The sequence below is a fragment of the Mustelus asterias genome, chromosome 10 (genome assembly GCF_964213995.1).
Source record: "Mustelus asterias chromosome 10, sMusAst1.hap1.1, whole genome shotgun sequence".
NCBI lineage: Eukaryota > Metazoa > Chordata > Chondrichthyes > Carcharhiniformes > Triakidae > Mustelus > Mustelus asterias.
Genome location: NC_135810.1, coordinates 123,033,118 through 123,051,896, shown reverse-complemented (window position 1 = coordinate 123,051,896; position 18,779 = coordinate 123,033,118). Strand labels below are relative to the sequence as shown.

The 18,779-nt window shown below is 47.5% G+C and overlaps 1 protein-coding gene across 1 annotated transcript in view; it reads left to right on the top strand.

Moving 5' to 3' along the window:
- pde2a (phosphodiesterase 2A) overlaps positions 1-18,779 on the top strand; it is a 284,382-nt gene that overhangs the window by 253,852 nt on the left and 11,751 nt on the right. Inside the window, 1 exon segment of the mRNA XM_078222653.1 lies at positions 2,527-2,636. Within this exon segment, the coding sequence (XP_078078779.1) occupies positions 2,527-2,636 (110 nt within the window).

Below are 18,779 nucleotides of genomic sequence, written 5' to 3'. Positions count from 1 at the left end.
CAAATAGCAGAGGTCCCAGTACAGAGCCCTGTGTAACACCACTGGTCACAGACCTCCAGCCGGAAAAAGACCCTTCGACCACTACCCTCTGTCTCCTATGGCCAAGCCAGTTCTCCACCCATCGAGCCACTTCTCCTTGAATCCCATGAGCCTTAACCTTCTTAACCAACCTGCCATGTGGGACTTTGTCAAATGCCTTACTGAAATCCATATAGACGACATCCACGGCCCTTCCTTCATCAACCGTTTTTGTCACTTCCTCAAAAAACTCCACCAAATTTGTAAGGCACGACCTCCCTCTTACAAAACCATGCTGTCTGTCACTAATGAGATTGTTAGGGTGGTGAGGGTCTGGAATGCGCTGCCTGGGAGGGTGGTGGAGGCGGGATGCCTCACATCCTTTAAAAAGTACCTGGATGAGTACTTGGCGCGTCGGAACATTCAGGGCTATGGGCCAAGTGCTGGATTAGGTGGGCAGGTCAGGGCCTTTCGCGTGTTGGTGCAGACTCGATGGGCTGAAGGGCCTCTCCTGCACTGTAGTATTCTGTGATTAATTTTCAGTAATAACTCTCAGACAAGAGTTGATTATTTACTCGAAAAATTAAAAAGATGCGGGGGAATGGGGAAGGTGTGGGGGCAGTGAGTCTAATTGGATCGCTCTTTCAAAGAACTCGCACAGTTTAGATGGACAGAATGTCCTCCCACACTCTAGAATTGCGTGGTCCCGTAAAATCAGGGGACTAATCTCCGGTGTCCTGTGGCCAATACTAATCACCCCAACCACAACAGTTAGTCAGCTCATTGCTCATTGCTGTTGTGGGAGCTTGCTGTGCACAAATTGGCATTTCCTACATTTCCAACAATGAGGATACTTCAACTAGTATTTCATTGGTCATAAAGTAGCGTGGGACCTCCTGAGGATGTGCCAGGTGCTATTTTATTTTGTTCGTTCATGGGACATGGGCGTCGCTGGCTACCCAGCATCTATTGCCCATCCCTAGTTGCCCTTGGATGTCAATTGAGAGTCAACCACATTGCTGTGGCTCTGGAGTCACATGTAGGCCAGACCGGGTAAGGACGGCAGATTTCCTTCCCTAAAGGACATTATTGAACCAGATGGGTTTTTCCGACAATCGACAATGGTTTCATGGTCATCAGTAGATTCTTAATTCCAGATTATTTTTTATTGAATTCAAATTCCACCATCTGCTGTGGTGGGATTTGAACCCGGGTCCCCAGAACATTAGCTGAATTTCCGCATTAATAGTCTAGCGATAATTTTTAAAAGTTTATTTATTAGTGTAACAAGTAGGCTTACATTAACACTGCAATGAAGTTACAGTGAAAATCTCCCAATCGCCACACTCCGGCGCCTGTTCGGGTACACTGAGGGAGAATTTAGCATGGCCAATGCACCGAACCAGCATGCCTTTTGTGAAGTAAAGTAAATTAATTTATTAGTCACAAGTAAGGCTTACATTAACACTGCAATGAAGTCACTGTGAAATTCCCCTTTGGGCTGTGGGAGGAAACCGGAGCACCCGGAGGAAACCCACGCAGATACGGGGAGAATGTGCAAACTCCACACAGTGACCCAAGCCAGGAATCGAACCCAGGTCCCTGGCACTGTGAGGCCGATGGTAGCCATGATGTGGAGATGCCGGCGTTGGATTGGGGTAAATACAGTAAGAAGTCTCACAACACCAGGTTAAAGTCCAACAGGTTTATTTGGTAGCACAAGCCACTAGCTTTCGGAGCGCTGCCCCTTTATCAGGTGAATGGGAGTTCTGTTCACAAAGTTCTGTTCACAAACAACGGATGAATGAACACCACTCGACAATCTCTTCCTGTTGGGGAACACTTCAGCAGTCACGGGCATTCAGCCTCTGATCTTCGGGTAAGTGCTCTCCAAGGCGGCCTTCACGACACACAACAGCGCAGAGTCACTGAGCAGAAACTGATAGCCAAGTTCCGCACACATGAGGACGGCCTAAACCGGGATCTTGGGTTCATGTCACACTTTCTGTAACCCCCACGACTTGCCTGGGCTTGCAAAATCTCACTAACTGTCCTGGCTGGAGACAATACACATCTCTTTAACCTGTGTTTAACCCTCTCTCCACTCACATTGTCTGTACCTTTAAGACTTGATTACCTGTAAAGACTCGCATTCCAACCATTATTTTGTAAATTGAGTTTGTGTCTTTATATGCCCTGTTTGTGAACTGAAATCCCACTCACCTGATGAAGGAGCAGCGCTCCGAAAGCTAGTGGCTTTTGCTACCAAATAAACCTGTTGGACTTTAACCTGGTGTTGTGGGACTTCTTGTTGTGAGGCAGCAGTGCTAACCACTGTGCCACCCCTCGGCCATTGCATGTAAATGCAGGTCTTTTGTATCTTTTGATTCTTGCACCTGGTGGACTTTCGGGAAGGTTTCATCCAATGACAGCTTCTCCTGCATCTCCCCCAATGCCCCCATCCCAACCCGGAATGCTTCCCCATTAACCTCCTTTATCTTACAACAGGTTACGAGACGGAGAATCCCGACCATCACACACTGCTGCTCTGTCTGCTAATGACTGCCTGCGATCTCAACGATCAGACAAAAGGATGGAAGACAACGACAAAGATAGCGGTAAGGGGGTTAGCGGCAGAGCCCAAATCCGCAACAACCACCTCAGCATTATTGCATAGCATCTCCAAGGTACAAGATGAATGAAATGTCACAAGTCGCTTCGCTAAGTTACCACGTAAGATTCACCATCAAGCCAACAGAGTAGATACTGGGGTTTGAGGTGATTCGGGGCTTGGCCTGAGAGATAGTTTACCAAGACTGTGCTGAAGGAGGAGTGAAGGAAGAGTGAAAATGTTTAGGGAGGGAATTCCAGAACTTGGGGTCCAGGCAGCTGGAAGCACCGCCCCTATTGGTGGAGCCATTAAAGTTGCAGATGTTCGGGGGTGGGAGATTGGAGTTGGTCACCAGAGCGGAATGTGGGCAAGACCATTGTGGGATGATGAAAATGAGGATGAGAATTCTGCAATTTGAGATTAGCCGGGAATCAATGTGGGGAACACAGGGGTTGGGAATGGGATTTGGTGTCAAAAGTTTATTTATTAGTCACAAGTAGGCTTACATTAACACTGCAATGAAGTTACTGTGAAAATCCCCTAGTCGCCACACTCCGGCGCCTGTTCAGGTACACCGAGGGAGAATTTGACATGGCCAATTCGCCTAACCAGCACGTCTTTTGGACTCTGGGAGGAAACCGGAGCACCCGGAGGAAACCCACGCAGACACGGGGAGAATGAGCAAACTCCGCACAGACAGTGACCCAAGCTGGGAATCGAAACCGGGTCCCTGGCGCTGTGAGGCAGCAGTGTTAACCACCGTGCCACCCCATGTCTGTTAGGAATTGTGCATCTGTCGACAGTGTTATTGTGTAAAACCTTCACGTGGCCCAGGTGACCAAGACTCTGATATCCGCAAAGGAGGAGGGAGGAGATGGGAGTCCCAGAGCTTGGAGACCAGGCTGCCGAAGGCACAGCCACCATGAGTGGAGCGATTAAAATCAGGGAGGTTGAAATGGCCCGAGGTGAGGGATGCTGAGATTTTGGAGCATTGTGGTTAGAGGAAGTTGCAGAGATAGGGAAGGGTTAAGGCTATGTAATGTGTATTGGAGATGTGATTACAGGGGACAGACTTTGGTTAAAAATTATTTGATATGATTTGATTTATTATTGTCACATGTATTAGTCTACAATAGAAAGTATTGATTCTTGCACGCTATATAGACAAAGCATACCGTTCATAGAGAAGGAAAGGGGAGGGTGCAGAATGTGGTGTTACAGTCATAGCTAGGGTGTAGAGAAAGATCAGCTTAATGCAAGGCAGAGTCATAGAGTCAAAGAGGTTTACAGCATGGAAAACCTCCATGTAGGTAGGTCCATTCAAAAGTCTTAATGGCAGCAGGGAAGAAGCTGTTCTCGAGTCAGTTGGTACATGACCTCAGACTTTTGTATCTTTTTTCCAACGGAAGAAGGTAGAAGAGAGAATGTCCGGGCTGTATATGCTAGCTGCTTTGCCGAGGCAGTGGGAAGTGTAGACAGAGTCAATGGATGGGAGGCTGGTTTGTGTGATGGATTGGGCTACATTCACGACCTTTTGTAGTTCCTTGCAGTCTTGGGCAGAGCAGGAGCCAGACCAAGCTGTGATACAACCAGAAAGAATGCTTTCTATGCAGCATCTGTAAACGTTGGTGAGAGTCGTAGCGGACATGCCCAAATTTCCTTAGTCCTTCTGAGAAAGTAGAGGCGTTGGTGGGTTTTCTTAACTATAGTGTCGGCATGGGGGGGACCAGGACAGGTTGTTGGTGAATGAACGGAGCGTTATTAATGGTGTGCGATCTCTTCCATGGCTGCTTCTCTCTCTGTTTCCCGCGCTCGGTCTATCACATCATTACTGGAGCATCCATTAATACAGCATCGCTCCAGTGAGCCAATAGGAATAAATACAAATACATAACACTTCCTTCCCCCCTTCAATTGAACGTCCCCAAAACAAATTCAAAACAAGTTCAACGTGAGCCATAGTCAATAATCAGTCACTGTTAATAAGTCAGATGGCCTGGAGGTCATTGCTCTTGGAACGATAGACGATGAACCTCTGATATCATCTTCACTCTGATGGGAACCTCTGGCACCTTTGCACTGTCACCATCAGTGGTTGGTTTAACCGGCATTGACACAGGAACTAGAGCTTGTCTTTGTGTCTGAACAGAAGATGAGGTGTTGCTTTCCTCTACAGTGTCTGGCATTGTAGGGTTTGTAGGAAGGTTCTAGTCAGGACTTTGTAAGTCTGATCCTGAATGTTCAACAGGCTCCAGATCTGGCTGTTTTCCCAGCCGGTAACTGGTTTGCACGTCTCCTCCAGGTAATGCCATCCCTGGTCTGGACAGTGTAAGAGACAGGTCCAGTGTGTGCAGGGACTGTGGCAGGAACCCACTTCTTCCCTGTGGAGTAGTCCCAAGCCAAAACTCCTTGTCATAGAATCCCTACAATGCAGAAGGAGGCCATTCAGCCCATCGCGTCTGCACCAACAACAATCCCACCCAGGCCCTATTCCAGTAACCCCACCTATTCACCCTGCTAATCCCCCTGACACTAAGGGGCAATTTAACTTGGCCAATCAACCTAATCCACACATTTTTGGACTGTGGGAGGAAACTGGAGCACCCAGAGGAAACTCACGCAGACACGTGGAGAACATGCAGACTCCACACAGACAGTGACCTGAGGCCAGAATTGAACCCGGGTCCCTGGTGCTGTGAGGCAGCAGTGCTAACCACTGTGCCACCGTGCTGCCCTTGGTGGAAAACTGTTTTGTCTTTCTTTCCCACAGTTCCAGGGTGGCACGGTAGCACAGTGGTTAGCACTGCTGCTTCACAGCTCCGGGTCCCGGGTTCGATTCCCGGCTCGGGTCACTGTCTGTGTGGAGTTTGCACATTCTCCTCGTGTCTGCGTGGGTCTCCTCCGGGTGCTCCGGTTTCCTCCCACAGTCCAAAGATGTGCGGGTTAGGTTGATCGGCCAGGTTAAAAATTGCCCCTTAGAGTCCTGGGATGTGTAGGTTAGAGGGATTAGCGGGTAAATATGTGGGGATAGGGCCTGGGTGGGATTGTGGTTGGTGCAGACTCGATGGGCCGAATGGCCTCCTTCTGCACTGTAGGGTTTCTATGATTTCCACTTGTGCTTGCTGTTATCACATAATCTCCTCAGTTTTGGAGGTTTCAGCAGATTGAATGGGAACACAGCTGGCTTTTTACCATGAGTAAGGCAGGAGAGGTCTTGGTTGCGGAACATGTGGTAATCCAGTAGACCAGTCGGAATTTGTTAAGGCGTTTGATAAGCAAACCTTGTTCCTTGGTTACTTTCAAGGTGTATTTCAGGGTTTGGACGAAGTGTTCTGCTAGTCCATGAGTAGCAGGGTGAAACGATACAGATGTATTGTGTTGAATACAGTTTTCTTGGAGGAAGTTCCCAAATTCCTGTGGGACAAATTGAAGTCCATTGTCGCTTACCAGTTGTTCAGGAAATCCAGAGCGACTAAATCCTTACTTCCGGCTTCTCAATAGTCTTCTCAGATGAGGTAGATGTCATCACAACAACTCCTGGCCATTTGGTGTGAGCATTAACTATTACTAAGAAGATACTGTCCTTCGAAAGGCCCTGTAAAACCTCCATGCTCTCATTGCCAAGTCCCTTCAGGCCATTCCCATGGGTATAGCAGTGCTGAGGGTGGCAGGTTTCTTACCTTTGCACAGGAGGGACACATTCCAGCTTTCTCTTCCATTTCCGCATCCAATCCAGGCCTCTAGAAATAACTCCTCGCTATTTCCTTCACACGTACAATTCCGCAATGACCCTATGTAGCTTCTCTAACACCCACTTTCCCAATGGTGATGGAATAATCTCTCTGAGCCCCCATAGAAAACATCCTGACTGCCCCCCAGAGTAGTAGGGTTTCAGGTTAGGAGTTAGTTCATAGAATCCCTACAGTACAAAAGGAGGCCATTCAGCCCTTCGAGCCTGCACCGACAACAATCCTACCTCACACGTAACCCCACATATTTACTCTGCTAATCCCCCCGAAACTGGGCTCAATTTAGCATGGCCAATCAACCTAACCCACACATCTTTGGACTGTGGGAGGAAACTGGGGCACCTGGAGGAAACCCACGCAGACACGGGGAGAACGTGCAAACTCCACACAGAGCGTGACCGAGGCCGGAATCAAACCCGGGTCCCTGGCGCTGTGAGGCAGCAGTGCTAACCACTGTGCCACCGTGCCGCCCCGAAGCTTTTCCTCGTAAAACCAGATCCATCACCTCTCAGAATACAGGATCGCTCCGAGAGAGTTTCCTCACTTGCCAGTTGTCTATTTGTTCCAAGTGGAAAATATTCCCCTCCGAGCAGTCCAAGAACTGCCTGGCAGAGGCAATCCTGAAAGTTCATTCGCATTACCATGTAGACATGACTGTTGGTGTAAACTTGTGGAGATAAAAGCAATGCTTATTTTTGCATTCTAATTGCTGCAAGTAACAGAATTCCCGTGTTTGGTCCAAAAGCAGAAGTGAGTGGGCGATGGTCTGTCAACACTGCAAACTCTCTCACAGACAGGACATTTCTTTATTCCAAAACCCCAAAGTTTCCCGTTTAACCTGGCCATAGTTTATTTTAATTCATTTGTGGGACACGGGCATCATTGGCTGGCCAGCATTTATTGCCCATCCCTAGTTGCCCTGGAGGGCAGTTAAGGGTCAACCAAAAATTGATGACAGGAAGGCTATGGCAGGTGAGAACCTAGAAACTATCATTATCACGAAAGAGGTAGTGTTGGGCAAGTTAATGGGGCTAAAGGTAGACAAGTCTCCTGGTCCTGATGGAATGCATCCCAGGGCACTAAAAGAGATGGCGGGAGAAATAGCAAATGCACTCGTGGTAATTTACCAAAATTTGCAGGACTCTGGGGCGGTTCCCGCAGATTGGAAAACAGCAAATGTGACGCCACTGTTTAAAAAAGGAGGTAGACAAAAGGCGGGTAACTATAGGCCGGTTAGCTTAACTTCTGTAGTAGGGAAAATGCTTGAATCTATCATCAAGGAAGAAATAGCGAGACATCTGGATATAAATTGTCCCATTGGTAAGACGCAGCATGGGTTCATGAAGGGCAGGTCATGTTTGACAATTTGGTGGGATTCTTTGAGAACATTACATGTGCAGTGGACATTGGGGAACCTGTGGATGTGGTGTATCTGGATTTCCAGAAGGCATTTGACAAGGTGCCGCACCAAAGACTGCTACATAAGATAAAGGTGCACAATGTTACGGGTAATGTATTAGCATGGATAGAGGATTGGTTAACTAACAGAGAGTGGGGGTAAATGAGTGTTTTTCTGGTTGGCGATCAGTGATTAGTGGTGTGCCTAGGGATCAGTGTTGGGACCGCAATTGTTTACGATTTACACAGATGATTTGGAGTTGGGGACCAAGTGTAGTGTGTCAAAATTCACAGATGACACTAAGTAGAGCAAAGTGTGTAGAGGACGCTGAAAGTCTGCAAAGGGATATAGATAGTCTAAGTGAGTGGGCGAGGGTCTGGCAGATGGAGTACAATGTTGGTAAATGTGAGGTCATCCATTTTGGTAGGAATAACAGAAAAATGGACTATTATTTAAATGGTAAAAAATTGCAGCATGCTGCTGTGCAGAGGGACCTGGGTGTCCTTGTGCAGGAATCTCAAGGAGTTGGTTTGCAGGTGCAGCAGGTAATTAAGAAGGAAAATGGAATTCTGTCCTTCATTGCTCGAGGGATAGAGTTTAAAAACAGCGAGATTATGTTGTAGCTGTATAAGGTGCTGGTGAGGCCACACTTGGAGTGCTGTGTACAGTTCTGGTCTCCTTACTTGAGAAAGGATATACTGGCACTGGAGGGGGTGCAGAGGAGATTCACTAGGTTGATTCCGGAGTTGAGAGGGTTGGCTTATGAGGGGAGACTGAGTAGACTGGGGCTATACTCATTGGAATTCAGAAGAATGAGGGGAGATCTTATAGAAACGTATAAGATTATGAAGGGAATCGATATGATAGAAACAGGGAAGTTGTTTCCACTGGCGGGTGAAACTAGAACTAGGGGGCATAGCCTCAAAATAAGGGGAAGCAGACTTAGGACTGAGTTGAGGAGGAACTTCTTCACACAAAGGGTTGTGAATCTGTGGAATTCCCTGCCCAGTGAAGCAGTTGAGGCTACCTCATTGAATGTTTTTAAGGCAAGGATAGATAAATTTTTGAACAGTAAAGGAATAGTAACTCTGGAGTCACATGGAGACCAGATCAGGTAAGGATGGCAGATTTCCTTCCCTAAAGGGCATTAGTGAACCAGACGGGTTTTTCCTGACAATCGGCAATGGTTTCATGGTCATCAGTAGATTCTTAATTCCAGATTTTTTTTTAATTGAATTCAAATTCCACCATCTGCGGTGGTGAGATTCGAACCCGGGTCCCCAGAATATTAGCTGAGTTTCTGGATTAATAGTCTAGCGATAATACCACAAGGCCATCACCTTCTTACTTTCAGGTTTGCTCAAGGTTCAAGAAGGGTCTTTCTTCACCTGATGGCATGATGTGGGACACTGCTGCTCCCACACCATAAAGGGATGTGTCACATGCTAAATGTAAGCTTAGAGTAGGAACAAAATGCGTGGGAACTTCAGGCATAAGCAATGCTTCTTTGGCTTGTGTGAAGGCATTATTGCAAACACTTCCACTTCATTGTTCCACAGGACCAGGCTGAGGAGAAGGCAGTTGGTTTGTTCACTACATTTATTTATTTATTTTAAGTTAAATTTGTGTAAAAAAATCGGAGGTTTTTTTTTCCAAAACAGGAAGTGGGCCCAGCAGGAGTCTGGGAAGGTTTTTGGAGGGTTTAAAAGTAGGCCGCACTTTTGAGCGGGCAGCGTCGTTAGTGGGCAGCAGAGTGAGCAGGAGGCAGAGTGAAAGCTGTAGGGCTTTGGCTCACAGGGCTTGGGCGAGCAGGGGTGAGTTAATTCATTTTTTGCTGTTTCTACCTGGTACTGGCAAGGTATCTAGAGGGGATGGGTGTGAAGGCAGTGCAATGTTCCTCTTGCACTATGTTCGAGGTGAGGGACGACGTCAGTGTCCCTGCTGATTATACCTGTGAGAAGTGCATCCATCTGCAGCTCCTCCAAAACCGTGTAAGGGAACTGGAGCTGGAGTTGGAGGAACTTAGGATCATTAGGGATGCAGAGATGGCCATAGACAGAAGCTTCAGGGATACAGTTACTCCGCGGAATGAAAATAGATGGGTGACGGTGAGAGGGGCTGGGAAGAAGCAGTCGGTGCAGGGATCCCCTGTGGTCGTTCCCCTTAGCAATAAGTATTCCGCTTTGGATACGGTTGAGGGGGACGACATACCAGTGGTGAGCCGCAGTGAGAGGATCTCCGGCACTGAGTCCGTCCCTGTGGCTCAGGAGGGTAAGGAGGAGAGCGGGCGGGCAATAGTTATTGGGGACTCGTTAGTTAGAGGGATAGATAGGAGGTTCTGTGGCAGCAAAAGAGACTCGAGGATGGTTTGTTGCCTACCGGATGCCAGGGTCCGTGACGTCTCGGACCGTGTTTTCCGGATTCTTAAGGGGGAGGGGAAACAGTCACAAGTCGTGGTACACATTGGTACCAACGACATAGGTAAGAGAAGGGACGGGGATTTAAAACAGGAATTCCGGGAGCTGGGCTGGAAGCTGAGAGCAAAGACAAAACATGTGGTCATCTCTGGTACGCTACCGGTGCCACGTGATAGCGAGTTGAGGAACAGGGAGAGAGTGCACTTAAACATGTGGTTGCAGGGATGGTGCAGGAGGGAGGGTTTCAGATACGTGGATAATTGGAACACGTTCTGGGGAAGGTGGGACCTGTACAAACAGGACGGGGTGCACCTGAACCAGAGGGGCACCAATATCCTGGGAGGGAAATTTGCTACGGCTCTTCAGGGGGATTTAAACTAATTTGTCAGGGGAGTGGGAAAAGGAGTTGTAGTCCAGAAGTCAGTGTTGAGGGTGGTGAGATATTGGGGAAGGTATCAAGGTCAAGGGTGGGTACCGGTAGACAGGAAGATGGGTTGAAGTGTGTCTACTTCAATGCAAGGAGCATCCGGAACAAGGTGGATGAACTTGGGGCGTGGATTGCTACTTGGGACTACGATGTTGTGGCCATTACGGAGACGTGGGTAGAACAAGGACAGGAATGGTTGTTGGACGTTCCGGGGTATAGATGTTTCAGTAAGTGTAGGGAAGCTGGTAAAAGAGGTGGAGGAGTAGCATTGTTAATCAAGGATAGTTTAACGGCTGCGGAAAAGCACTTTGAGGGGGATATGCACACTGAGGTAATATGGGCTGCAGTTAGAAACAGGAAAGGAGCGGTCACGTTGTTAGGAGTTTACTATAGGCCCCCAAATAGTAATAGAGATGTGGAGGAAGAAATTGCTAAGCAGATTATGGATACGTGTGGGGGTCACAGGGTAGTTGTCATGGGGGACTTTAACTTTCCAAATATTGATTGGAACCTTTGTAGGTCAAATAGTTTGGATGGGGCACTTTTTGTGCAGTGTGTGCAGGAGGGTTTCCTGACACAATATGTGGATAGGCCGACAAGGGGTGAGGCCACATTGGATTTGGTACTGGGAAATGAACCGGGCCAAGTGTTAGATTTGGTTGTGGGAGAGAACTTTGGAGATAGTGACCACAATTCGGTGTCTTTTGTTATTGCAATGGAGAGGGATAGGGCCGGACGGCAGGGCAAGGCTTACAATTGGGGGAGAGGTAATTATGATGCGATTAGGCAAGAATTAGGGGGCATAAGATGGGAACAGAAACTGTCAGGGAAAGGCACTGATGAAAAGTGGAACTTTTTCAAGGAACAAATACTGGGTGTCCTTGATAGGTATGTCCCTGTCAGGCAGGGAGGAAATGGCCGAGTGAGGGAACCGTGGTTCACAAAAGAGGTGGAATGTCTTGTGAAAAGGAAGAGGGAAGCTTATGTAGGGATGAGGAAACAAGGTTCAGATGGCTCGATTGAGGGTTACAAGTTAGCAAGGAATGAGCTGAAAAAGGGGCTGAGGAGAGCTAGGAGGGGACATGAGAAGTCCTTGGCGGGTCGGATCAAGGAAAACCCCAAGGCTTTTTACTCTTATGTGAGGAATAAAAGAATGACCAGGGTGAGGTTAGGGCCGGTCAAGGACAGTGGTGGGAACTTGTGTATGGAATCAGTAGAGATAGGCGAGGTGATGAATGAATACTTTTCTTCAGTGTTCACCAAGGAGAGGGGCCATGTTTTTCAGGAAGAGAAGGTGTTACAGGCTAATAGGCTGGAGGAAATAGATGTTCGGAGGGAGGATGTATTGGCAGTTTTGAATAAACTGAAGGTCGATAAGTCCCCTGGGCCTGATGAAATGTATCCTAGGATTCTTTGGGAGGCGAGGGATGAGATTGCAGAGCCTTTGGCGTTGATCTTTGGGTCCTCGCTGTCCACGGGGATGGTGCCAGAGGACTGGAGAGTGGCAAATGTTGTTCCTCTGTTTAAGAAAGGGAATAGAAATGACCCTGGTAATTATAGACCGGTTAGTCTGACTTCGGTGGTTGGTAAATTGATGGAAAAGGTCCTTAGGGATGGGATTTACGACCATTTAGAAAGATGCGGATTAATCCGGGATAGTCAGCACGGATTTGTGAAGGGCAAGTCGTGCCTCACAAATTTGATAGAATTTTTTGAGGAGGTAACTAGGTGTGTTGATGAAGGTAGGGCGGTTGATGTCATATACATGGATTTTAGTAAGGCGTTTGATAAGGTCCCCCATGGTCGGCTTATGATGAAAGTAAGGAGGTGTGGGATAGAGGGAAAGTTGGCCGATTGGATAGGTAACTGGCTATCTGATCGAAGACAGAGGGTGGTGGTGGATGGAAAATTTTCGGACTGGAGGCAGGTTGCTAGCGGAGTGCCGCAGGGATCGGTGCTTGGTCCTCTGCTCTTTGTGATTTTTATTAATGACTTAGAGGAGGGGGCTGAAGGGTGGATCAGTAAATTTGCTGATGACACCAAGATTGGTGGAGTAGTGGATGAGGTGGAGGGGTGTTGTAGGCTGCAAAGAGACATAGATAGGATGCAAAGCTGGGCTGAAAAATGGCAAATGGAGTTTAACCCTGATAAATGTGAGGTGATTCATTTTGGTCGGACAAATTTAAATGTGGATTACAGGGTCAAAGGTAGGGTTCTGAAGACTGTGGAGGAACAGAGAGATCTTGGGGTCCATATCCACAGATCTCTAAAGGTTGCCACTCAAGTGGATAGAGCTGTGAAGAAGGCATATAGTGTGTTAGCTTTTATTAACAGGGGGTTGGAGTTTAAGAGCCGTGGGGTTATGCTGCAACTGTACAGGACCTTGGTGAGACCGCATTTGGAATATTGCGTGCAGTTCTGGTCACCTCACTATAAGAAGGATGTGGAAGCGCTGGAAAGAGTGCAGAGGAGATTTACCAGGATGCTGCCTGGTTTGGAGTGTCGGTCTTATGAGGAAAGGTTGAGGGAGCTGGGGCTGTTCTCTCTGGAGCGGAGGAGATTGAGGGGAAACTTAATAGAGGTTTATAAAATGATGAAGGGGATAGATCGAGTGAACGTTCAAAGACTATTTCCTCGGGTGGATGGAGCTATTACAAGGGGGCATAACTATAGGGTTCATGGTGGGAGATATAGGAAGGATATCAGAGGTAGGTTCTTCACGCAGAGAGTGGTTGGGGTGTGGAATGGACTGCCTGCAGTGATAGTGGAGTCAGACACTTTAGGAACATTTAAGCGGTTATTGGATAGGCACATGGAGCACACCAGGGTGGTAGGGAGTGGGATAGCTTGATCTTGGTTTCAGATGAAGGTTGGCACAACATCGTGGGCCGAAGGGCCTGTTCTGTGCTGTACTGTTCTATGTTCTATGTTCTTGTTCTGGTGATGTAATGGTTTCAGCATTGTTACCAGGTTTGGGACAAATAAACATTATAATAGTTGAACAATCCCAGAAAAGAACATAACTGACTTATGTTTTGATGTGCGGGTGTTTTGATTTGATTTGATTTGATTTATTATTATCACATGTATTGGTATACAGTGAAAAATATTGTTTCTTGTGCGCTATACAGATAAAGCATACCGTTCATAGAGAAGGAAAGGAGAGAGTGCAGAATGTCGTGTCATGGTCATAGCTAGGGTGTAGAGAAAGATCAACTTAATGCAAGATAAGTCCATTCAAAAGCCTGATGGCAGCAGAGAAGAAGCTGTTCTTGAGTCGGTTGATACGTGACCTCAGACTTTTGTATCTTTTTCCCGACAGAAGAAAGTGGAAGAGAGAATGTCCGGGATGCGTGGGGTCCTTAATTATGCTGCCTGCTTTTCCGAGGCAAGTGTAGGCAGAGTCAATGGATGAGAGGCTGATTTGAGTGGTGGAATGGGCTCCATTCACAACATTTTGCAGTTTCTTGAAGTCTTGGACAGAGCAGGAGCCATACCAGGAAAGAATGCTTTCTATGGTGCATCTGTAAAAGTTGGTGAGAGTCGTAGCTGACATGCCAAATTTCCTTAGTCTTCTGAGAAAGTAGAGGCGTTTGTGGGCTTTCTTAACTATCGTGTCGGCAGGGGGAACCAGGACAGGTTTTTGGTGATCTGGACCCCTAAAGACTGGAAGCTCTCAACCATTTTTAACTAGAGTATCGGCTTTTCCTTAGAAGGAGATTTGTGGAGACCTGTGGCATCAATCACATGCCTCAAATACTCAACGGAGGATTGGATGAACTCACATTTGTCCATGCCAACCCTCAGACTGGAGTCTTTGAATCGCTGGAGATTGGCGTCCAAGCTTCAAAGATGTTCCTCTTCATCTCTTTCAGTGACTAGGATACTATCCAGGTAGCACTGGGAGCACTGGACTCCATTCAATCCACTCAGGACCTGACCCATTGCCCTTTGAAACAGCACAGGAGCAGAGGTGATACCAAACGGCAATCTTCGATACCGGAACAAGCCTTTGTGTCTCACGATTGTCAGAAGTTCCTGTGACTTCCTGTCCACGTTCATCTGCAAATGACTCGGGTCAATTTTGCTGAAATGTTGGCGTCGCAAACAGGTCATTGATGTGGGGTGACGGGTTGTTCAGCACTGAACACTGGATCCATGAGGTCTCTGCAAATCCATCTTTTTTGATGACTGGAACAATGGGCCTGGTCCATTCACTGATGCTGATAGGTTCCACAGTCTTCACAAGCCACCTCAAGTCAGCCTCCCCCTTCAGCCTAACAGCATTTGGTACAGAATTTGCCGTCAAGAATTTTCATGGCTTCCATCTTTCATTTTCATAGAAACATAGAAGATAGGAGCAGGAGGAGGCCATTCGGCCTTCGAGCCTGCTCTGCCATTCATTACGAGCATGGCTGATCGTCCAACTCAACAGCCTAATCCTGCTTTTTCCGCATAACCTTTGATCCCGTTCGCCCCCAAGTGCTATATCCAGCCGCCTCTTGAATACATTCAATGTTTTGGCATCAACTACTTCCTGTGGTAATTTTCAAAGAACAAAGAACAAAGACAAAGAACCATCCCATAAAAGAACAAAGAAAATTACAGCACAGGAACAGGCCCTTCGGCCCTCCAAGCCTGCACCAACCATGCTGCCTGTCTGAACTTAAACCCCTATCCTTCTGGGGACCATATCCCTCTATTCCCATCCTATTCCTGTATTTGTCAAGACGCCCCTTAAAAGTCACCATCGTATCTGCTTCCACTACCTCCCCCGGCAGCGAGTTCCAGGCACCCACCACCCTTTGTGTAAAAGATTTGCCTTGTACATCGCCTTTAAACTTTGCCCCTCACACTTAAACCTGTGCCCCCGAGTAACTGACTCTTACACCCTGGAAGAAAGCTTCTGACTATCCACTCTGTCCATGCCCCTCATAATCTTGTAGACTTCTATCAGGTTGTCCCTCAACCTCTGTCATTACAGTGAGGACAAACCAAGTTTCTTCAGCCTCTCCTCATAGCTAATGGCCTCCATACCAGACAACATCCTGGCAAATCTTTTCTGTACCCTCTCCAAAGCCTCCACATCCTTCTGGTAGTGTGGCGACCAGAATTGAACACTATATTCCAAGTGCGGTCGAACTAAGGTTCTATAAAGCTGCAACATGACTTTTCAATTTTTAAACTCAATGCCCCGGCCGATGAAGGCAAGCATGCCGTCTGCCTTCTTGACTACCTTCTCCACCTGCATTGCCACTTTCAGTGACCTGTGTACCTGTACACCCAGTTGGACTGTAATGTTCTTCGTGCTCGCTAATTCGCCATCGAAAACACCAGTGTTTCTTTTGAGTTTTTATGAAGCCTGATTCTCCACTGGTCATCATGTTGACTTCATCCCAGTTCAGATGAAGCTTCTCCAGCCATGGACAACCCATCAACACTGGAATGTTTCCCTTCACCATGTGAAGTGCATGTGTCCATTTTATGGCTGGCACGGTGGCACAATGGACACTGCTGCCTCACAGTGCCTGGGATCTGGGTTCAATTCCCAGCTTGGGTCTGCTGTTTGCCCATTGAATTCACAGCCACTTCGATGCAGCCCTTCGGAGGAATAACTTCACCTGTGTACGTCTTCAGCACGATCTTTCATGACCTTAAAGCAATGTGCGAGAGTTTCTCATTTAGTCTCTGGCACCAGTGAGACTGTTGCCCCAGTATCAACTTCCGTCCTTACCGGCTGTCCATCCAGCTGTGGGGTGACCCAGGATCTGGTAGGACCAGCGATAACTCGCACAGTCAGGGATAATTCCTCCTCTGACTCTGTCTCTTCACTCTTTTTTGACCCTGTTGTACAACATGGACAATTCCCTTCCTTCCTGAAGTCACGCTCTGTGGGAGTGATCTTATAGCCTCGCTCGACCCGAGACCGGAAAATCCCGCCTGAGGTCAACGGACATTTCCGTTGTCTGCCCCTCGCTCACTCCAACTCCGTGGTGGGCAGGGCAGGAGAATTCCAGTGTATGTGTCCTTTTTATGGGCGGCATGGTGGCACAGTGGTTAGCACTGCTGCCTCACAGCGCCAGGGACCCGGGCACGGTGGCACAGTGATTAGCACTGCTGCCTCACAGCGCCTGGGATCTGGGTTCAATTCCCAGCTTGGGTCACTGCCTGTGTGGAATTTGCACATTCCCCTCGTGTCTGCGTGGGTTTCCTCTGGGTGCTCCGGTTTCCTCGCACTGTCCAAAGACGTGCTGGTTAGGTGCATTAGCCACGCTAAATTCTCCCTCAGTGTACCCGAACAGGCGCCGCAGTGTGGCGACTAGGGGATTTTCACAGTAACTTCATTAACGTAAGCCTACTTGTGACACTAATAAATAAACTTTTTTTCACATCATTGACATTTCATCTCTTTACACGGTCATTCAGCAGCAGAATGCTCTGGCTTTGTACACCGGTGTATATGAGTTTTGATGGCTGTGTACTCGGGTACACAGACTCAATTGCTGGACTTCCTTTGCAGCCAGTTCCATAGAAACAACAATTTCTATGGCCTTCTGCAGAGTAAGATTGCTCTCAGTTCACAGACATTTTTGTGTCATTCATAGTGCAAACCGCAAACAAATCGATCCTGAATGGTATCATTCAGCACATCTCCAAACTCTCAATATGCTGCACCGCCAAGAATTGCGTGTTTGATCCTCCCCTCTCCTCTTGTATTCTTTGGTGGTGATGCGCGTTATCACACATGAGGCTTGATGCTCAGGAAATAAAGGCTTTTATTTGCTGTAACAAGGCAGCTACTAATTATATACACGATCCCAGACTGAGGGGTCCCAGACAGAACAGAGACCTTTATACCTCTCCCAGGAGGCGGAACCCGACTGGGATGTACCACAATAACTATAATACAAGGTGTAACAACCCATCCCTAACCCCAACAGCAACATATATACATACTCGTAGTACTGGCCAGACCCTGGCTCAGTACTATCTAGTGGGAACCAACGATGGTTCACCACAGGTAGAAAGCGCTCTGCAATTACTAAGGGTTTCGGTGAAAACTGCACTTTCAGAATGTCCACAACCTGTTTGTAAATTTTATTGCCGGGTTTGTCAGGCTGCACTAAACTATGGAGGAGATTACAAGTCCCTCCCTCCATCATGATCACGAAGTGGGCATCATATAATATCTTCAGCTATTTTGCTTGTCTGCACAAAATAGTTAAAACGCTCGGTGTAAGAGCTCCATTTTCGTCAAAGGCTCCCACGATATCGAAAACTCCCACCATTTTTTCACTTCTGCAGCTTTCCTGTCTGCATGTTTCACACCCACGTTTCCAGAAGCTACCTCGATTTTCTTGCACGCGAGTAACTCAATCGAGTTTCAGCCTCTTATTTAGTACTTTACTCCTTATACACCTATCATTGTGCGGCCAAATTCCCCTCCAATTTGATTTTCAAGTTTGCTGACGACACCACCGTAGTGGGTCGGATCTCAAACAATGACGAGACAGAGTACAGGAATGAGATAGAGAATCTGGTGAACTGGTGCAGCAACAATAATCTCTCCCTCAATGTCAACAAAACGAAGGAGATTGTCATCGACTTCAGGAAGCGTTGAGGAGAACATGCCCCTGTCTACATCAACGGGGATGAAGTAGAAATGGTCGAGAGCTCCAGGTTTTTAGGTGTCCAGATCACCAACAACCTGTCCTGGGCCCCGACACTATAGTTAGGAAAGCCCACCAACGCCTTTACTTTTTCAAAATACTAAGGAAATTTGGCATGTCAGCTACGACTCTCACCAACTTTTACAGATGCACCATAGAAAGCATTCTTTCTGGTTGTATCACAGCTTGGTATGGCTCCTGCTCTGCCCAAGACCGCAAGGAACTACAAAAGGTCATGAAAGTAGCCCGATCCATCACTCAAACCAGCCTCCCATCCATTGACTCTGTCTACACTTCCCGCTGCCTCGGCAAAGCAGCCAGCATAATTAAGGACCCCACGCACCCCGGACATTCTCTCTTCCACCTTCTTCCGTCGGCAAAAAGATACAAAAGTCTGAGGTCATGTACCAACCGACTCAAGAACAGCTTCTTCCCTGCTGCTGTCAGACCTTTGAATGGACTTAACCTTGCATTAAGTTGATCTTTCT